Source organism: Lampetra fluviatilis, chromosome 8, assembly GCF_964198595.1.
Source record: "Lampetra fluviatilis chromosome 8, kcLamFluv1.1, whole genome shotgun sequence".
In the NCBI taxonomy this organism is placed as follows: Eukaryota; Metazoa; Chordata; class Hyperoartia; order Petromyzontiformes; family Petromyzontidae; genus Lampetra; species Lampetra fluviatilis.
The window spans coordinates 16184710-16205556 of NC_136282.1; the positions used below are offsets into that span (position 1 = coordinate 16184710).

The 20847-nt window shown below is 54.8% G+C and overlaps 1 protein-coding gene across 2 annotated transcripts; it reads right to left on the reverse strand.

Moving 5' to 3' along the window:
• Window positions 1-467: 467 nt before the first annotated feature.
• Window positions 468-10456, reverse strand: LOC144933964 (poly(U)-specific endoribonuclease-B-like). Of its 2 annotated transcripts, XM_078859343.1 has the most exons (8): window positions 10344-10453; window positions 6859-6936; window positions 5750-5852; window positions 5502-5613; window positions 4003-4124; window positions 3613-3722; window positions 2742-2892; window positions 468-2366 (listed from the first exon to the last, which is right to left on the reverse strand). In XM_078859343.1, the coding sequence occupies exons 1-8, from the start codon at window positions 10349-10351 to the stop codon at window positions 2112-2114; spliced, it is 939 nt and encodes a 312-aa protein (XP_078715469.1). In that variant the 5' UTR covers window positions 10352-10453; the 3' UTR covers window positions 468-2111. The 2 variants fall into 2 exon arrangements, with proteins under 2 accessions (XP_078715469.1, XP_078715470.1); XM_078859344.1 differs by lacking the exon at window positions 6859-6936 and having other exon boundaries at window positions 10344-10456.
• Window positions 10457-20847: the final 10391 nt, after the last annotated feature.

Here is a 20847-nt window from a genome sequence, read left to right on the forward strand (position 1 = left end):
AAAAGCAAAGTTTGTGGGGAATAATCGCCATGTTCTGTACTGTTGAGGCATGAACAATTGAAAAATAACACTCATGACCCATGAACAAAAACATAATGGCTCGAAGCTTCCAACTCTCCCCCCAGCTCCCTCGACCAGCCCACCTCATTTCACGTCTCCAGACCGACCGCCTCTCACGCTCAGACTGCTTTTTGTGTTTACTGCAGTTTGTTGTCCTTCCCCCGCACCTCCGATTAGCGTGGTTGACTACGTACGATGCGAAAGAAGTTCCTGCAGTGCTGTACAGACACCTCACGCCCTCTGCTGCCCTGTGTCACGCACCAACCGTTCACGCTGGCAGTACTTACCGTAATTCTCCTGGTTACTACTCCTGCAGCAGTCCACCGACTCGCAGACACGAACATGTACACATTGCTGATACACTCCCTGACGTACGAGAGAAGTGCAACAAGACTGGCGCTGTGTAATTAAGGCACTTTATTACTTCGCGTCTTGCCAAAAGAAAAGCACTCGGGACGGAGTGATGAAGTGGCGACGAGATACATTGGTGGAGGGTGGGGCTCTTTGTGGGGGACGATGGGACTCATGGACCTAGGGTCGGATACCCCAGAGAGAGACAGCCCCAGCCACTGATGGACCTTAACACACACAACTCTAATAGTAGGTTTTGTACCAGTTAAAAGGGTAAAAACCTACTATTATATTTTGCCACTGGTAAAAGAGATCTCATAGTGCAAACACACAACTCTGTCTAAAGCAAGCAAAATCATAACACTGATAATGACATTGAATGAAATAATGCTCAGCAGTATACTGACTGAACTAGGAGCACATGGACCGTGGAACAAATGCAGAGGAGATCAAATCATCACATACATGTACATGGAATGATCAAGGCCTATGGTCAAGACTGTTGAGGATGACCACTGCAGAGATGACATCAATCCACGTCCAGGATGGACATGGATGATGTACTCTATATGTGTGTCTGTATGTTCACGTGTGTGTGTGTGTGTATGTGTGTGTATGTATGTTCACGTGTGTGTGTGTGCATACATGAGTGTACAAATATATATAAAAAACAGGAATCAGCACTCTGTGTACGTCGCGCTCGGCACGTTTACCACAGCGTATGCATGCAGCTCGTAGCAAACTGGGAATTCGGCAGCATGAAGTTGGTGAACACGCAGAGGCACACTGCAATTTGGTAACCCGTGCAGGAACAATGGCAGACATCCAAGCCAAATCATATTTCGGCACCCAGCACACCACATCCATCATGACTCTCGCTATGGGCTGCATTGGGTACCAGTCACGTGCCAACTCCTGGAGTCTGCCAGTGACCCAGCAACATTTTCATTGGGAGTGTAAGCCCTGCTATTGACGATGACAAATAGCTCTCCTATGCATTTTTGGGTTGTACCGCATGTTGTTCGGCATGTCTGACGTTTCGCAGCACATGCCGAGACCTTCCTCAGAAACAAAACTAAAGCTCTGAAGCTCCCAGAACGTGAAGTGAAACGGACATTGTGCCGACCAAGACGCGGTACGACCCGAAGACTCACCGGAGAGCCGTACCGCACAAGCGCCGAGACCTTTGCAATAGGTGACAAACATTACGACTATGCAGATGACAAACTCTGGGTGACAGGGTGGTGGCGCAGTGGTAACACTTGTTCCTCACAGCAAGAAGGGCTTGGGTTTGATTTCCAACTCAGACACCTCCTTTCTGTGTGGACTCCTGTTCTGCATTGGTTTCCTCTGGATTCTCAAGTTTTCTCCCATGGCTTCAAAAACACACAATGTAACAGGTAATACCCAAACATCCAAATGATAAAACAAAAAACTTCCTTTCAAATTACTCTATTAGGATTACACGTACCAACATTGCCACCTATGCAGAAAACTCGGCAGGACCCTCCTGAAAAAAAAGTCTTCAGATTCAGCAAGGCTTTCCTGGGTAAACAAGCATAGCGATTATAATAACAAAAATAATATTGCGTGCCCGGATTCCATGGCTCCGCCCGCCGGCAGGCCGCTATGCCAGGCCTCTAGGCCAGGCCGCTATGCCACTAAATCAGGCCGCTATGCCAGGCCGCTAGGCCAGGCCGTTAGGCCAGGTTGCTTGCGAGCAGCACCGGGTAGGAGCTGCCGATGCGGTTGCCCTGGCGATGGCACTCGAGGCGCACACTGTACTCGTCGAGGCGCATGGCGTAGTTGGAGGAGCGCTCGCGCGACAGCAGGAAGCACACCGTGTAGACCGCCATCTCAAACTCTGGCGACACGCCGATGAACGAGCTGCCCATGGGCTTCACCACCCCCTTCCAGCTGAACTGCAGCGTCAACAGGTGGTCCTGGTCATCCGGCTGTGGAGGGGTGGGGAAGGAAGGGGGAGGGAGTGGGGTGCAGGAAGGTTAATGGGTTACCTTGATACCTCTCCTGCACAATAAACTCTGATGGCTCAGCTTCATGGCCCACCTTGATATCTCACGTCGCATGGCTTTGAACAGTTGTTGTTTAATGTTGTGCCTCACCTGCATGTAATATCTGCACAGCTCACCTTCATGCCTCCTCAACTGCGAAGAACCTTAGCCATAACCCTATTCCTCTGTGGTTGCACAAGTGCTCTGTGTAAGGGGCCTCCTGCGTCACAGACCCCCATGTGTGGAACACCCTTGATGTTGTAGGGGACCACGTGTGCGTAGGGGACCCCCTGTACATAGGGGACCCCCTCTGCATACCCGGCTGCTGCGTTGGGCCTTGTATCCTTTGTAGTCCACGTGGCCGTGTTTCTCCTGCAGGTAGAACTGCACCCAGTTGTGGAAGCCCAGGATGTTGGCACCACGCCGTGTCTCCCCCACGAACACGTGCTCAAAACCCGACGAGTCCCCGCTAGACGTACATACACACGCACCGGCGCGCACATGAGCACACACGCGAGCTTGTGCATACGCACCAGCACAACGGAAAAGATCCCGAAGTATAGCTTTAGTAAACTTTTGGGGCAAGGTTAGTGAGTAGCACCTATGAAGGCCAGCACGGCACACAAAGGGATGGGTGGGTGGCCAACACCATGCCATTTAAGGCTGAGTCGATCTAGGGAAGGCCCAGGACCAGTTCAAATATTTGCAACTGTTATTGGTCTCAATCAGGACTTGAACTCAGGTCGCCAGGTTAATAGTGCAGCGCGCTAACCAAGCATGTACACATGCGAGCAGACATACAAACTTTTGGGGAAAGTGCCATTAGCGGGCACCTATTAAGGCCAGTCATTGTCTCACTAACCATTGAAGTGAGCCATGGCTGAGAACTTAAGGTCGCTGGGTTCATGGCACAGTGTGCTAACCAGTGTGCCACCGATCCCTCAACCCCATTTGCATCAGTCAGAAATAATGGGTTCTGAAGCACGTGACACCATGCACGCTTAAATATCGATTTCAACCCGGGATTCATTTCAGCTGGTTCTATTTGGGTCGGCAATCTGGAATATATTTCTGCACCCGACACACCTCACCCACTATACCTCTCGTTATGGCCGTGGCTACTGTTAGTCCTGTGGATACCGAGCGAGGGATGAAGGCGTGATGGTAGGCGGGGAGACGAGCGCGGTACCGGTAGTTGTCGCGAGAGTAGAGCTGGAACCAGATGGAGTAGAGCTGCCGCTTGAACCCCTCGGGGCTACGGTCAGCGAGACCCCTCTCCGCCAGGAACTTGTGCGCAATCTGACGGGACACAGGGACACAGTTACATGGGGATACACAGACATTAGGGCATGGGAACAGGTGAACACAAGGACATGGGGACAAGGGGACATAGGAAAACATGAGCATGGGGACACAGGGAGAGAGGGACAGAGGAACATGAAGACCTGGAGACAAGAGGAGATTGGACCATGGGGACACAGAGATATTGGGTCATGAGGACGCAGTGACATGGGGACAGGTGGACAGGTGGAAACCGGAGCACGTGGGTGCACGTGTACATGGCTGTGCGTGACCGCGCCTGCATGACGCTGGTCTGCGTCACTGCATCCAGGAAGTGCCGGTTCTCAGCCTCCTCCTCCGCCGTCACCGTCTCCGCGATGCCGGTGGACGACTCGTAGTTGTCCAGCAGTGACAGGAACACTGCCACACACAACCACCACAACCACAATCACCGCAATAATCATCGCGACCACAACCGCACACTGCCAAATGCAAGCAATGTGTAGGAGGCAGCATAAAATGGGGGGTGGGAGAGGGTGGGAGGGAGGAGGAGAGGGGAGGAGGAGGAATAATTATGGGGAGGAGTTAGGATCAGATGGAGTAGTGGGTTGTGGATAGAGGCCGGCCGAAACCGAATTTCTGGTTTCGGCCAAAACCGAAACCAGACCGAAAGTTAAAAATTGACTTTCGGCCGAAACCTAAAATAAACCGAAAGTTAACTTTTTGGCTTCGGCCAAAACAGAAACTATGCCGAAAGAGGCCATTTGCCAACTTTTGGCGCCAAAACCAAAACCGAATTTGGGGTCGGCCTCTAGACTCGCACGCACGCACACCCAAGCTCCCTCATGCTGTGTGGAACCCATGTGGAGGAGGTGGGGTAAGATGGGGTGGTGGGAGGGTTGAATTGGATCATTGGAGGGGTGGGTGGGTTGGTGTGTGTGTGGCTGGTGGGCGGATGAGTGAGTGTGCGCGCGCGTGTATGCACACTGTTGGCATCAGCACGCTGCTATAATCTGCTCAGTGTGCTGTGCGTGCGCCCGCGTGTGTGTGTGTGGTGCGTGTGCGTGTGTGGTGCGTGCCTCGAGCTGCCTGTGAGAGGCCAGCCTCTGAGCCGCTCAAACAAAAGTGCTCCTGGTGGACTATTGCTACTGCTGCGTGTGCTGGCTATGTGAGTGCTGGCTACGCGAGTACTGCTTGCTGCTCGATAGTTTGGTGGTTTTGGGGGGGGGAAGTTATTTTGTTCTTATTCTTCTCCGTCGTCTGTCTTATCCCCCCCCCCACCACCACCACCCCTCTCACCCCCATCCTTGCTTGAGTGTGCGTGTGTGCGCTGCTTGCGATCGCTGGAGAGAGTGAGGAGCGTCTGCCATCAACCACCACCACCACCACCCCTCTCACCCCCATCCTTGCTTGAGTGTGCGTGTGTGCGCTGCTTGCGATCGCTGGAGAGAGTGAGGAGCGTCTGCCATCAACCAACACCACCACCGCCACTGCTGCCCGGAGTCGCGCGCGCACATATGTAGTTTAGAGGCTGACCGAAACTGAATTTCTGGTTTCGGCCTAAAACAAAACCAGATCGAAAGTAAGAAATTTACTTTTGGCCAAAACCGAAAGTAAACCGAAAGTAAACCGAAAGTAAAAAATGTACTTTCGGCCGAAACAGAAACTATGCCGAAAGAGGCCATTTGCCAACTTTCGGCCTCTAGTTGTGGATCAGGAAGAATTGTAGATCAAATTAGAGGATGGGGACCAGGGACAGGAGGACCAGGGGTAGGAGGGGGGATCAGCGAGACCCACCTCTGAACGTCTCGATGCCGTGCAAGCGTCCCTCGTCCACGAATTTGAAAAGCGGCCTTACAGCGCAGTCCGTGGCAGAGTTACTCCCCGTGGGCACGTAGCCTGCGCGTCCCTACCGCACAACCACAAGAAAGCCACAGTGTAACCACACGGCCACGGTACAACCACAGTACCACAGAGCAGCCACTAAACACAACAACAACTCAGCTACCACACCCAACCACGCCACCGTGGGGTCCCCGCTGCACCTGGAGGTCGATGGCGTAGTCTCTCCCTGGCTTGAGGCGGTTCACATCCGCGTCCCACAGCGCACTCATCACCTGCTGCAGCTCGCGCTCGCTCGCTCCAGTGCTGCGGGGACACGTGGTTACACAGACACGCGTGTGAACACGTGGTTACACAGACACACGTGTGAACACGTGGTTACACAGACACACGTGTGAACACGTGGTTACACAGACACACGTGTGAACACGTGGTTACACAGACACACGTGTGAACACGTGGTTACACAGACACACGTGTGAACACGTGGTTACACAAACACACTTGCAAACACGTAGTTACACGAACACGTATGGGCACGGGAATACACAGGTACAGCAACAATGGCCGCCATTCGCCACTAAGTGGTGGTGACATCACCACGGTGCTTGTGCCAGGTCAGGTGCACTTCGATGTCACGTGAAGTGTCGAAGGCTCGCTGACAAGAGGTCACAGGACAGGACCAGGTGCCATGGATTTACCGATTGAGATGAGATGCACCAACTATGCCCCCTAATCTACCAACTTTCTGCATTTTAGCCGCCCAGAGCTCCGCTCATTTTTCTGAGCGTCGCTCCTCTACCCTCCCTTGTTGATGGAGGGCGCCTGCCTCTGAATGCCCAGTAGCGTCCTTCATGCACCTCTTCCACAGAGGCCGATCTTGACACCGCTGGTACCAGTCTTCGGCAAGTCCACTCAGCTCCACATCCTCCTGTACCGCATCAATCTATATCTTCTCCAGCCCATGCCATGCCCCTTTAGCTCCCTCTATCCAGCCAAACAGAAGTTGCTTGGGCATGCGGTGGCTGGGCATGCGGGCTACATGACCCAGGCACAAAGACAAAGACACACAAACAGAGATGTAGGCACACACAGCACCTCCTGTTACACGAGAAGATCTGGCTCATGTAGCTGGAGGCCATGGTTCAGTCAGCGCCACCGCCGTGTACCTGTACATTCACCTGCCCTATACTTTACGTAGAGCCACTGATAATGACACACGAGCCCTACAGTGTCACCACATGCACGCACAGCACCGAGATAGAGATAGCAGCAGACACAACGAAAGCGGCGCGCCGTGGCAATTACACACCTGGCTGTCGTAAAACACTCGGGGCAACGTAGAAGCAGGGCAATGGAGGAGACAACAGCGGAGACAAAGAGGCACGTCCTTTGCACGCAATCGTAACACAGAGATGGGACACGTAAGAATGGATACTTTTCTCTTATGAAACAAATGTCATGAATTGCACACATATTGTAATTGCACATATCTCAAACCTCGGCCATTACAAAACTCTGAGCCCAAACCCGACTCTAACCCTAACAATGCTAGGCCATTGGTTTATAACCAATGAAACGAATACCTGCAGCCATGGCTTTATTTCAGCCGGGATTGTCTGGATCGGCAACTGGAAAATAGTTCCGTGGCCGGCACACCAGATCCAGTAGACCACTGGCTATGGCTGTGGCTACTACCCGTCATGCGTCACCTACTCCACTCTACCAGCGACAACATCATTAATCTGCAGCAGCCATGGTCAATTCACTGTTGGATGAAGGTCTCCCCAAGCCATCACCACACGTCATGATCCTAAGACGCGATAATTCACCCAGCCCCTACACACGTGCTGATTTACATTGCTCCATCTCTTTATAGGTGGGTGTCCTCTCGGACGCATTCATATTTCCCCACGTTTCTGCGGCCCTGAGAATATTGTGAAAAATGAATCAGGTCGTGGTGGTTCATCGACCATACTTAGGTCAGTGCGGGTGGGTGTAGGTGGGGAGCACGGGCGTGGGAGCGTAGAGTGAGGTGGTGACCGGCGAGGAATCCTGACGGGACAAAAATGATCCACGCTCTTTGTCTTGCTGGTTAAGCCACTCTCCCTCCGCTCCGTCTCGTTTGTATTGTGTACCACCCCACCCGTTCGTTGGGACATGCACCGTCTTATCTGGCCCAGAATTCATTTTAATTGATGAATCGTTACACGCCTCATGGGGGGCCAGGTGAGGGGGGGCAGGTAGCGACCCACCCAGGGGCTTTGAAATGTGGGTCCCAGTGTCGCCCTGCCGGCCCCTCCCTCACCTGCCAGGCGGATGCAACCGGACCTCACCTGGTCTCAGTATGTGCCAAGAGATTAGGACACCGTGTGCCGAGCACGGCTGTGTGTAGAGTACAGTAATCATCATTTGGCGTCGTGGAGAAGGGTTGCGTCATCCACCCAGGGAAGCCCCCCCGAGCCTCACAAGGCTCACAGTCAGGAGGGTCCTGCTACGACTAAACACTGGGGGATGTTTGGGCCTGTAAGATTAGGATTTTTAGCTAATTAGTTTAAATTATGCGTGCTTTCTTTCCTTCGTGTGGGAGGAAGCCGGAGCGGCCAGAGATTACGAGCAGATAACAACGCTCTGCACGGAGGGGTTCTCCCACCCACATGGCTCTACTTCCATCGTCCTGCCCACCCTTAGGTCTTGGGAGTTTCACAAATCTAGGCGTGATCCACCAACGCTGACCTACAAAGCGCTGCATGCATCACAAGAGTTCCGTCACCAACCAATTTTTATTTGTGAGCCAGTTCCATTACTGTTAAGTAAATACAAATGTTCTCCAGAATCGCTCCAACTCGGCACGCCACGGCATTTACAGCGGCCGAAAGTCTAACTCAGCTCCCCGCGGTTGTAATGGGGCTGGGAGTATAAATACTTCACTAATTACAAAAGCCGAAAGAGGACAAAACGGAACGCACAGGGCCGAAAACACGAGCCACGTGGTGCTGGAGGCGCTGCCAAGAGATTAAACTTGGCGATGGGTGCGAGTGAGTCTGTGTGAGTTGGTGAGTGAGCGTTTGTGTGAGTGTGTGAGTTGGTGAGTGAGTGTGAGTTGGTGAGTGAGTGTGAGTTGGTGAGTGACAGTCTGTGTGAGTGTGTGAGTTGGTGAGTGAGCGTTTGTGCGAGTTAGTGAGAGTCTGTGTGAGTTGGTGTGTGAGTTGGTGAGTGAGTGTGTGAGTTGGTGAGTGAGAGTCTGTGTGAGTGTGTGAGTTGGTGAGTGAGAGTCTGTGTGAGTGTGTGAGTTGGTGAGTGTCTGTGTGAGTGTGAGTTGGTGAGTGAGAGTCTGTGTGAGTGTGTGAGTCTGTGCGAGGTTCTATGTGATTTGTGAGAGTGTGTCTGTGATAAAAAATAATTTTGATGGGAAAATGGTGAGGTGTGTGTTTGTATGTACGGTAGTGTTCATAGTATTGGGTGCTGTGTCTATGTTTGTTATGTGTGCGTGTTTATTACCTTTGTGTGTGTATTGTGTACGCGTGTCTTTTGTGTGTACACGTGTCTTTTGTGTGTACACGTGTACTGTGCAATGTGCAGGTGTGTGTTGTGTGTACACTGTACTGAGCACGTGCTGCATTGGCAGGAAGCGGCAGTGGTGTGTGTGGGGGTGGGGGTAGCCATCAGCTGTGCCCCCAGTTAGCAGAGGTGGGACAAAGTCATTGTTATGCAAGTCCAAGTCGAGTCGCAAGTCATCAAATTCATGACTCGAGTCTGACTCGAGTCCAAGTCACATGACTCGAGTCCACATCTCATAGGTGGGACAAAGTCATTGTTATGCAAGTCCAAGTCGAGTCGCAAGTCATCAAATTCATGACTCGAGTCTGACTCGAGTCCAAGTCACATGACTCGAGTCCACACCTCTGCCAGTTAGTATCGATGACGACCCCCCACAAACCGAACCACCTCCCCATGCGCCTTGGTAACTGTACACGCACACTGTACACAGCACGATGGGAGCCAGCCAGCCCCCCGTCCAGCAGCAGATTGAGACTGGACGTCGTCTCACTTGGTCTCTAGCCCTGCCTGCTGCACCCCACGCTGCCACCACGGCCACGTTACCGAGGGTGGTCACTCGGCTCTCGTCATCTCACGAGGTAACAGGGTAACGAACGTTGCTTACAGAGGGCCCCAGTGGGGGTTCATTCGGCCCCAGGTTAACGGGACACGGCCCCACCCCCCTCTAGCCCCCCAGTACCCATCAACCCCTCTCCATCCATTAATACCCGCCTACCTCTCTTACCCTTATCTCCTCCAGCTCCCATTCATCCCTCTCGCCCCGCATCACCCAGCCCCACATCACCCAGCCCTGTATCACCCAGCCCTGCATCACCCAGCCCTGCATCACCCAGCCCTACATAACCCAGCCCTGCATCACCCAGCCCCACATCACCCAGCCCCGCATCACCCAGCCCTACATCACCCAGCACTGCATCACCCAGCCCCACATCACCCAGCCCTACATCACCCAGCCCTCGGCCCCCCACTCTCGCGTCACGTCGCCCTCCACAAGGAATGTGCCCCCCCATACCCCCCTCCCCCCCATACCCCCCTCCCCCCTCATATCCCCCCGCACCCCCCTCCCCCCTGTTACGCAACGCCGCTGTCTCCTCTTCAGTCCCGGATTCCGAAATGCGCAGTGACCGGAGCGAGCGGAGGGAGCGCGGGGGCGAGGGATGAGAGGAGAGGGGAGAGCGAAGTGGAGGGGGGGGGGGCATTGAGCCCCCCTGCCCCCCTCACTCGCTCTGGGCTCACCTCGCCATGTCGCGATGGGGCTTCGTGCGTGCAGGGCGCGCTGCGACTCGAGTTCGATGAGGAGGAGGAGGTGGAGGAGGAGCGCGTGGAGTACAAGAGGCGACCGCTTCTGCTTAGTGGCGAAACGCAACAACCCCCTGCCCCCTCCCCCCGGGTGGGGGCGTGGCCCGCACAGCGGCGCGCGCCGTTACGCGGTGGGGGGGGGGGCGTGTGGCCAGCACCACGCCCGGCCGCCTTTGTCTCCCCGGGGCTGATGTTTATAAAGACGACGCAAAGCCATAGCTTCCCCATACAACTTTCCACCAGGTTGTTGGGGCAAAGTCCTGTTGGCGAGTAGCACCGATGAAGACCGCGCACGCGGTGGGGGTGGGTGGCCATCACCACACTCGGCCGCCTTTGTCTCCCCGGTGCTGATCCGCTTGTTCCCTGCCTATGGCCGCTCATGTCGACGTTGAGCAACGACCGCAGTTTCGCATTAAGGTGGCCAAGCGAGATCACAGCAGCAGCGGCGTGTCCCTGTGACGTGTCCTCTGTCGTCGTGGATGGGGCATCGCCTCGTTGTGTGTCGTTCGGTCTGTTCGGGATGGCCACAGTCGCACCACGACCACTGCGGAGTTTATAAATCCCCGTTTGTGTGTCAGGCATCTGCATCTGCCATGGTTTGTGCCGATGCAGTTTAGGGTGGACGATCATCTTCGTGGAAGATCAACCCCAGGGATTTTGGTTTGGCTCTTTCGGTGCTGATGATTACAGACGTTACACAAAGACACACACAAAGGCAAAGGTGTCCCGTGTGGCCTCGCACATACTGCTGGGGCGCACCGTGCGTTGGCGTGGCCAGCACGATGCCTGGCGGCCACCTTTGTCTGCCCAATGCTGATGTTTACACACCGCATCACCTACTGTACTCATTTTAAGGCTGAGTCGACCTCGGGGAGGCCCAGGACCATTTCAGATATTCATCGCCGATGTTGGCCGCGAGTCCGAATCGAACTCGGAGTGGTCGGGTTCGTCGTGAAGTTCGCTAACCACTGCGCCACCGCTCCCCCCACACAAGAGCCACTGAGCCGCTCAGACGCGCACGTGGCCACGTCCGCACGCACAGGCAGCAGCAGAAGCCAGACAGCCCGCACAATGACACACACACAGCTGTGCAGCACACACGACACGGTCACACACACACACAGCTGTGCAGCACACACGACACGGTCACACACACACAGCTGTACAGCACACGTGACACGGCCGCACGCACACACAGCAGCCAGACAGCCCGCGGGCACACGCGGAGCCGCTACAGCAGCAGACAGAGAGAGAGCCCGCACTCTGCACAATGACACACACACAGCTGTGCAGCACACACGACACGGCCACACGCGCACACTGTTGGGTTGAGCGCTGTCAGCGAGCACCTATTAACGTCCCCGGTGATTATAAAGCACCTCGCCTGGCAGGCCGCCTTTGTCTCCTCAGTGCTGAGTTCGAGAATTAACTGCAAAGTATACTCGTTGAAGGGCTAATTTAAAGCTGAGTCAACCTAGAGGAGGCACAACCCTTTACGTGGGATACATGAATGCAGTGTGAAGGAGCCGTATGGTTATCCACTTTGTCCTCCAGATGTTGGCAGCACGATGTGATGATGATGAATGTCCACCTTCGGTTCCTCGCTTCATCTCCCACCTCTTCCCCATGGCCCATTCTCTTCGTCTTCCCTCCCCTACAGCCCTCTCGTCATCCCGACGTGCCCTCCAGCGCTGTCACTCATTCCTTGTCGTATGCCCCTGTCATACAAGTCATTCTATCCCATCACCGTTTGTAGGTTACGTGAAGGCGCTCTATAAATTCGATTATCGCGATATTGGTTTTCCTAAGCTCTCTAATTGAATCTCGCTAGTTTAATGATCGTACCGTGCCGTGTTGTGACTCGCTCTTATTCTCCCCCCGGCACGCGCCGACATCCACTGCAATGCTCTGCCACTGCACGTCACGCGCTGGAGTCCGCCGTGAAACTCGCCGCGCCCGGCGAGTTTCAAGTCGCACGGCAACAATACAATCATTACAAAGGTCCACAAGTTCACAACTATTGTTCGTGCATGTGATTGCCCTTTTAGCAAATAAAGAGAAACAATCATCACTATTTGTTGACGCTATTTTGCGATTATCGTGGATTATATCGTCGGATATCGCCACGTCGCGGCGGGGAAACACTTCGCACGTAGCGCCGCCGCGTGGACACGGCGCGGCATAGCAGCTGTAGCTGTGGCAGCTGTAGCTGTAGCAGCTGTAGCTGTAGCTGCTGTAGCTGCTACAGCTATGCCTGCAGCAGCAACTGTAGCTGCAGCAGCAGCTATGCATGCAGCAGCTGTAACTGCAGCAGCTGTAGCTGCAGCAGCAACTGTAGCTGCAGCAGCATCTGTAGCTGCAGCAGCATCTGTAGCTGCAGCAGCAGCTGTAACTGCAGCAGCTGTAGCTGCAGCAGCAACTGTAGCTGCAGCAGCAGCTGTAACTGCAGCAGCATCTGCAGCTGCAGTAGCAGCTGTAGCTGTAGCAGCATCTGTATCTGCAGCAGCAGCTGTAGCTGCAGCAGCATCTGTAGCTGCAGTAGCAGCTGTAGCTGTAGCAGCATCTGTAGCTGTAGCAGCAGCTGTAGCTGCAGCAGCAACTGTAGCTGCAGCAGCCGCTGTAGCTGCAGCAGCATCTGTAGCTGCAGTAGCAGCTGTAGCTGTAGCAGCAACTGTAGCTGCAGCAGCAGCTGTAGCTGCAGCTGTAGCTGTAGCAGCAACTGTAGCTGCAGCAGCAGCTGTAGCTGCAGTAGCAGCTGTAGCTGCAGCAGCATCTGTAGCTGCAGCTGTAGCTGTAGCAGCAACTGTAGCTGCAGCAGCAGCTGTAGCTGCAGTAGCAGCTGTAGCTGCAGCAGCATCTGTAGCTGCAGCAGCAGCTGTAGCTGTAGCAGCAACTGTAGCTGCAGCAGCTGTAGCTGCAGTAGCAGCTGTAGCTGTAGCAGCAACTGTAGCTGCAGCAGCAGTAGCAGCTGTAGCTGTAGCAGCAACTGTAGCTGCAGCAGCAGCTGTAGCTGCAGCAGCAACTGTAGCTGTAGCCGCAGCTGTAGCTGCAGCAGCATCTGTAGCTGCAGCAGCAGCTGTAGCTGCAGCAGCAGCTGTAGCTGTAGCAGCAACTGTAGCTGCAGCAGCAGCTGTAGCTGCAGTAGCAGCTGTAGCTGCAGCAGCATCTGTAGCTGCAGCAGCAGCTGTAGCTGTAGCAGCAACTGTAGCTGCAACAGCAGCTGTAGCTGCAGTAGCAGCTGTAGCTGTAGCAGCAACTGTAGCTGCAGCAGTAGCTGTAGCTGCAGCAGCAACTGTAGCTGTAGCCGCAGCTGCAGCAGCATCTGTAGCTGCAGCAGCAGCTGTAGCTGCAGTAGCAGCTGTAGCTGTAGCCGCAGCTGTAGCTGCAGCAGCATCTGTAGCTGCAGTAGCAGCTGTAGCTGCAGCAGCAACTGTAGCTGCAGTAGCAGTTGTAGCTGCAGCCGCAGCTGTAGCTGCAGCAGCATCTGTAGCTGCAGCTGTAGCTGCAGTAGCAGCTGTAGCTGCAGTAGCATCTGTAGCTGCAGTAGCAGCTGTAGCTGCAGCAGCATCTGTAGCTGCAGTAGCAGCTGTAGCTGTAGCAGCATCTGTAGCTGCAGTAGCAGCTGTAGCTGCAGTAGCATCTGTAGCTGCAGTAGCAGCTGTAGCTGCAGCAGCATCTGTAGCTGCAGCAGCATCTGTAGCTGCAGTAGCATCTGTAGCTGCAGTAGCATCTGTAGTTGCAGTAGCAGCTGTAGCTGCAGTAGCATCTGTAGCTGCTGTAGCTGCAGTAGCATCTGTAGCTGCAGTAGCAGCTGTAGCTGCAGCAGCATCTGTAGCTGCAGCAGCATCTGTAGCTGCAGTAGCATCTGTAGCTGCAGTAGCATCTGTAGCTGCAGCAGCATCTGTAGCTGCAGCTGCTACTGCCCAAATACATCCCAATGCTGAAAATTGACCAGCAAATAATTAAATTGGGTTTACACACAGCAACAGCATCGCCCCCTACTTCAACAACGTGGCAGACCCATCCTGGAAAAGAGTCGAGACTCAGTGAGGCTTTCCTGGGCAGAGAAGCATAGATAATTAATTACGTAACTATAGTAGAGTTAGCGTGGCCAAGCAGCTTATGTGTGGCCGGATAGCGGGGGCCAAATGGAAGCGGCACGGGCTGGAGAGTTGTGGTAAGAGAGGAAGTGGAGCTGAGTGGACTTGCCGATGACTGGTTCCAGCGGTGTCAAGATCGACCTCTGTGGAGAAGGCTCGTGAAGGACGTTACTGGGCAGTTGGAGGCAGTAGGTGGGCGGAGAGACGCTCACAACAACGGGTGAAGCGCCGGGTGGATAAAACGCAGCAAGTTGGCCAGCCATCTCAATCTGTAAACCTAATATACCTGGGTCAGTGACCTGCGAGTTAACATTCGACATTCACGTGGTCTCAAAATACACCTAGCCTGGCACAAGCGTTGTGGTAACGACACCGCCACTTGGTGGCGAATGTCGGATGTTGTTATTGTATCTGCGTGTAATTTGTGTGTTACTTTGCTGTCGCGATAATTTGTGTAGAGGGAATGTCTGTGCCAATAATCGTCCTCATCATCCCCATCATCGCGCGGTGCCCTAATCTCTCTGCCATGTGCGCTCCTGCGATGACTGTCCCTGGCCAGACCGTCACACTGTGTCCAGATGGAGCGGGAGCTATTCATAGATTCATACACACACTGAGATGCACTCATGCAGACACTGTAGCTTATAAAACACTCTTAGACATACACACGAAGAACACACATATACATACATATGAAGTATTGGAAAATGACGGCAGGAAACTCCTTGACGGGAACACACTTCTTTTATTAAATCTTGACTTGTAACAATACAACGCGTGGCCTCTCTTCTCCACACCGCACTTCTCTTGACTCTGGATTCTGTGCTGCCGGCTCTCTGTGCCTCGTGTAGACTCCGCGCCTCGGCTACACTCCTCTCTCGCCTCGTGTAGACTCTGCGCCTCTGCTACACTCTCCACTCGCCTCGTGTAGACCTCGCACCTCTCTCGCTGGCTACACCGTATGCATACTCGGCTCGTGCAGACCTTCCTCTCTCGCTGGCTACACCGTATGCATACTCGGCTCGTGCAGACCGTTCTATCTCGCTGGCTACACACTATACATTACTCAGCTCGTGTAGACCGTTCTATCTCGCTGGCTACACACTATACATTACTCAGCTCGTGTAGACCGTTCTATCTCGCTGGCTACACACTATACATCACTCAGCTCGTGTAGACCGTTCTATCTCGCTGGCTACACACTATACATTACTCAGCTCGTGTAGACCGTTCTATCTCGCTGGCTACACACTATACATCACTCAGCTTCTACTCTCCATTACTCTCCTCTCCGGGCTCTATCTCTGCACCTTCCTCTTCATTCTTAGATGGTTCCACTTCTGCCCCTTGCTCCTCTGTGCATCACCTTATATACCCCTTCTTCCCGGGAGACGGAGCGGGTGCGGACCTCAACGTCGGCACCGCTCCTCCGTTACCCAATCCCCACGCGCTATCCCCACGATCCGGTTCCGCTCAGCGCGTGTTTCCACTCTCCGACCAATCACACCGCGCTGCTACCCGATCACTCCCTCTGGGCGCGTCACCGGCACACAGCCAATCAGCAGCACTACCCCCACCCGCGCACTGACGCCTGCTCCTCCCCGTCAGCGCGCGTCACCACACACACACCCGTACATACGCGCTGGCACACGACATATACACCCAGCGCGTATCACCACTACATCACCCCCTCCCACATAGCTCGCAGCCGGCCCGGCTGCTAACAACAACCAACCACGACGATAAAACGACAACCAACAAAAAAAAACCCCATAACCCCCCGAGCGTGCCCCGTAACATAACACAACAACAACAACAACAAGAATAACTATGTACAGATTGACAATGAACGCGAAAAGTCAACAATAACACGATACGAGCAAATTCGAAACGAACGCGCCCCACGTCCCTGCGACTACACGCAGTGACGAGGCGCTCCAACTGCCCCGACTCCTCACGAGGCAGGTCATGCAAAGTAGCACGACCTGGCGCGAGTCCGTCTGGCTGGTCCATCGTATGGGGCGGGACACTGACGACCGTCCGGCGGTTCCGGCCGCTCCAGACGGCGCGGAACGGGCCTGAAAGGGCCGGCCCCGCCGCGGAGATCCGGCCGCCGGTGATCGGCAGCTGTCAGTTCCGAGACACCTGGGAGCAGATCAGGCGACAATACGTGTGGATCAGGCAGAGACATTTCCCCCTCTGGGTCGCCGGTCACGTCACACGCCCGGCCATCACGACACAAGGGGAGGCCATATGGAGGCGAGAACGGTTTCAGTCGGGAGGGGTGAACGTACCACCGGCGCTTTCCCCACTTTATCTGAACGCACTGGGGCCGTGCAACGCGCACAACCTCCACGGGTCCCCTCCACGGTCTCAACAATTTAGGCGACGTAGCCAAGGGTGCCTGAGGGCAATGCAGCCAGGCCCTGTCACCTGGTTTCCATTCGTGCATGGACACCTTCCGTGCCCGCAACCGTTCATTAGCAATTTGGCGAGCCCGCGAATTAAGCCGTGCGGCCTCCCTCGCCTCTGTCAGCTTATGAATATTAAACTTAATATGTTCTGCCAAATTAGAATTAGTTCGTGGAGCGGACAGGCCAAGTTGCGTTTCTATTGGCGGGTCAGCTTCCCGACCGTACATCAAATAGAATGGGGAAAACCTTGTAGCTGCATGGGGGGCCATTCTATACGCGGCAAGGACTCCCGGGACCTGCAGGTCCCAATCTACATGTGCCTCGCACACCTGCTGGCACAGCATGGAAGTCAAGGTTTTGTGGAGTCTCTCCACCATCCCGTCAGTCTGCGGGTAGTACGGGGAGGTACGCACCTTCTTGGTACCCAACAGATCGCACACCTCTTGCAACAATTTACTCGAAAAATTTTTACCTTGGTCGGTCAGCAGGCGTTCGGGAGCCCCCTTGTCCAGGACATAGCCCTGGACGAAGGCATCCGTCACAGCCGCTGCCGACTGGTTAGCGAGAGGCCACGCCATAGGCCATCGGGTAAAGTATTCGACCCCCACTAACAAATATTTATTCCCTCTCGGCGTGACTGGGAAGGGCCCCAAAATATCGAGTGCAACGAGCTCGTTGGTACGCGAGACCTGAATAGATTGCAGCAGTGGATTAGCTGCCACGGCCGGTGGTTTACGCCTGGCGCACTCAACGCACCCCTTCAGAATATGCACCACATCACTTCCCATTCCCGGCCAGTAATAGTCACGCTGAAGCAGGGCAAGCGTCTTGTTAACTCCCAAGTGCAAGAGGCGTTCGTGTGCCGCCAAGACAACCCTCCCCCTCACAGCGGAAGGCACCACGAGTGCGTTCTGCCGGGACAAACTGTCCCATTTCAATAACACGCCCCGCTCAAGTACATAGGAGCCGGTACGCTCCTGGTCCCCCTCGGGACCCCCAACCTTGCGGCGCAATGCTAGCAGCGAGCTGTCCGCCATCTGGAGGCGGCCCCATTCGCTGAGCGACAGCGAGAGCAGCGAGTCCCGACCCTGAGAGGCAGTGGAATCATCCCCACTCGGTGCGCCCGCTGTCGCAGCCAGTGCCCCCATCTCCCCCGCAAGCGTCGGTTTACAGCGCGCCGATCCCGACAAACACGCGCATTCATCACAAGGCAACAACCGCGACAAGCAATCGGCATTCGTGTGTCGCAACCCCTTACGGTACGTAGTCGTAAACTGATAGTCCTGGAGGACTTCCAACCAACGCGACAACTGGCCCGAGGGCTGGGCGACCCTCAATGAATACTGTAGCGCCGCGTGGTCCGTTCGGACTGTAAAGTGACGACCATACAGATATGGCCTAAACTGCTGCACAAAAAAAACAATGGCAAGCAGCTCGCGACGGGTGACACAGTAGCGCTGCTCCGCCGGAGACAACACCCTACTACCATAGGCGACAACTCTTTCGACACCCCCAACGACTTGGGATAGCACCCCCCCAATGCCCGTGTTGCTAGCATCCGTGTCCAGCAAAAAGGGACTGGCAAAATCGGGATAACACAAGGGTGGGGCACCCACCAAGGCGTCCCGGAGGGAGCGAAACGCGGCCTCCTCCTCCGGTCCCCATTTGAACTTCACTCCCTTCGCCGTTAGAGCGTGCAAGGGTTTTGCAATAGTGGCGAAGTGCTCAACGAACCGCCGATAATAAGAAGCAAACCCGATGAAACTACGCACGTCGGAAACGGACGTAGGTGTCGGCCACGAACCGACACAATCCGTCTTCGCGGGATCGGTGGAGATCCCCGAAGAATCGACAATGTGACCCAAGTATCTAACGGACCTACGAAGGAGGTGACATTTGGCCGGTTTAAATTTCAACTTAGCCGATCGCATTCGCAAGAACACCCCTCTCAATCGCCGGAGGTGTTCCTCAAACGTTTTACTGAAAACAATGACATCGTCCATATAAATCAAGCATGTATCCCACTGCAAGCCCGACAAAACCAGCTCCATAAGTCGCTGAAACGTCGCTGGAGAGGAGTGAAGTCCCATGGGTAACCGGTTAAACTGGAACAGCCCCCCTGGAGTCCGAAATGCTGTCTTAGGTTTCGACTCTTCGTCGAGCGGCAACTGCCAAAACCCCGATAACAAATCAAGAGTCGAAAAATATCGCGCACCAGACAATGCATCGAGGGACTCATCCATCCTGGGGAGCGGATACGCGTCAGCCACAGAGATCTTATTCAGGCGACGGAAATCAACGCAGAATCGCAGGGACCCGTCCTGCTTCTTAACCAGCACAATAGGCGCTCCCCACGGGCTAGAGGAGGGTGAAATAATATCGGCTTCTAGCATATCGTTAACAGCCGACTGAACATGTTCCTTCTCCACGGGACTCAGTCGGAAGGGATTTAGCCTGACCGGCGCCGCATCGCCCGTTTCAATGTGATGGTGCAACAAATCCGTGCACCCAATGTCATACTTATGTTTACTGAATACATCAGAGAATTCAATGAGCAACTCGCGCAGCGCACCCAACTGCGCCGCCGACAAATCGTCCGAGGCGGCACATAACGAATGGACCCACTCAAGGTCTTCCCTTGGCTCAACGTTCCGCGCGGGGCTCGAGCCCACCTGCGCAACCAACCCATCATCCCCAGGAACCTGCGCCGCGTGAGCCAGCACGGTGCCCTGCGGGATGACAGCTGGTCGCGACCCCGCGTTCAAAACCATCACAAACGGATCCCTGTCAGCCCGCACCAAAGTGTGAGCCACCGATAAATCAAGACCCCCAACAGCCTTGTTAGAAGGACCCAAAAGCATACTCTGTCCCGAAGCCTCCCTCACCCATGGTTTTCGCAACCGGAGGGGAATCAACATCTGTGAACCCGGGGGCACTTGCACTGTCTGCGTCGCCACCGCTTGTATCGTAGCGCACGCCGTCCGAATGTCAGTAGGGCCCGTCAAAAATGAAATCCGGCGACCCGATGGCAGTTCAATGCATCGTTGATCGATAAGAATTTTAATGGGCATTTTAGCCAAAAAGTCAGTGCCCAAAAGACACGGAACTGCCAAAGAAGACGAAACGAAAACGGGCCCCGACAACTTGATATCTCCAATGCAAATGGACGCCCTAACCTGACCGATAATGCCCAACGATCCCCCATTAGCGGCGTAAAATGGCACATCCACTGGAAGCAGCGGACGACATTGGACTGGAAGAATATTATAAATGAGGTCCGATATAATAGTTGCCGATGCCCCCGTGTCCACTAACACCCTAATCTCAACCCCATCAATAGATCCCGTAACAACGGACGAACCCGCCGAAGCAGCCACAATTCTATGCCCCAATTCCGCCCATTCAATGTCTCCCTGGTCCCGGCCGAACCCCCCTCGCCGAACCGAATCCCCGAACCTTAACCGGCCCTCCTCCGCCGCAACGCGGCGTCCCATGTGTGCCGAATAAACAGGCCGAGCGTGTGAGGTGCCGCGACTTGCCGGGGATTGTAGAGATGACTTGGGCTCTCGGTCGTCGTCCAGCCGAGCTCCCATGGCGCGCTGCCGCGGAGCGCGGCACCCGGACGCCACGTGGCCCCGGAGGCCGCAGTTATAGCACGTGACGAGGGTCGGAGTAGATCTTGGTTGCTCCGACTTTCGGGCCGATCGCAGAGGCGACCGGGCCCCCGGCCTCCAGTCCCCTGGTCGTCCCGTGGCGAACGCCTCCTCTCGTGGGCTGACGACTTGGGGTTCAGCGACCACCAACCCTGGGGCTGCGACGACAGCAGCGTTGCAACCAACGCCTTGCTTCCGTTGTAGGGCCTCGTGCGCTTGAATACTCGTGGCGACTCTCAAAGAAGAAATATCAATGTCGTCAGCTGTGTTGATA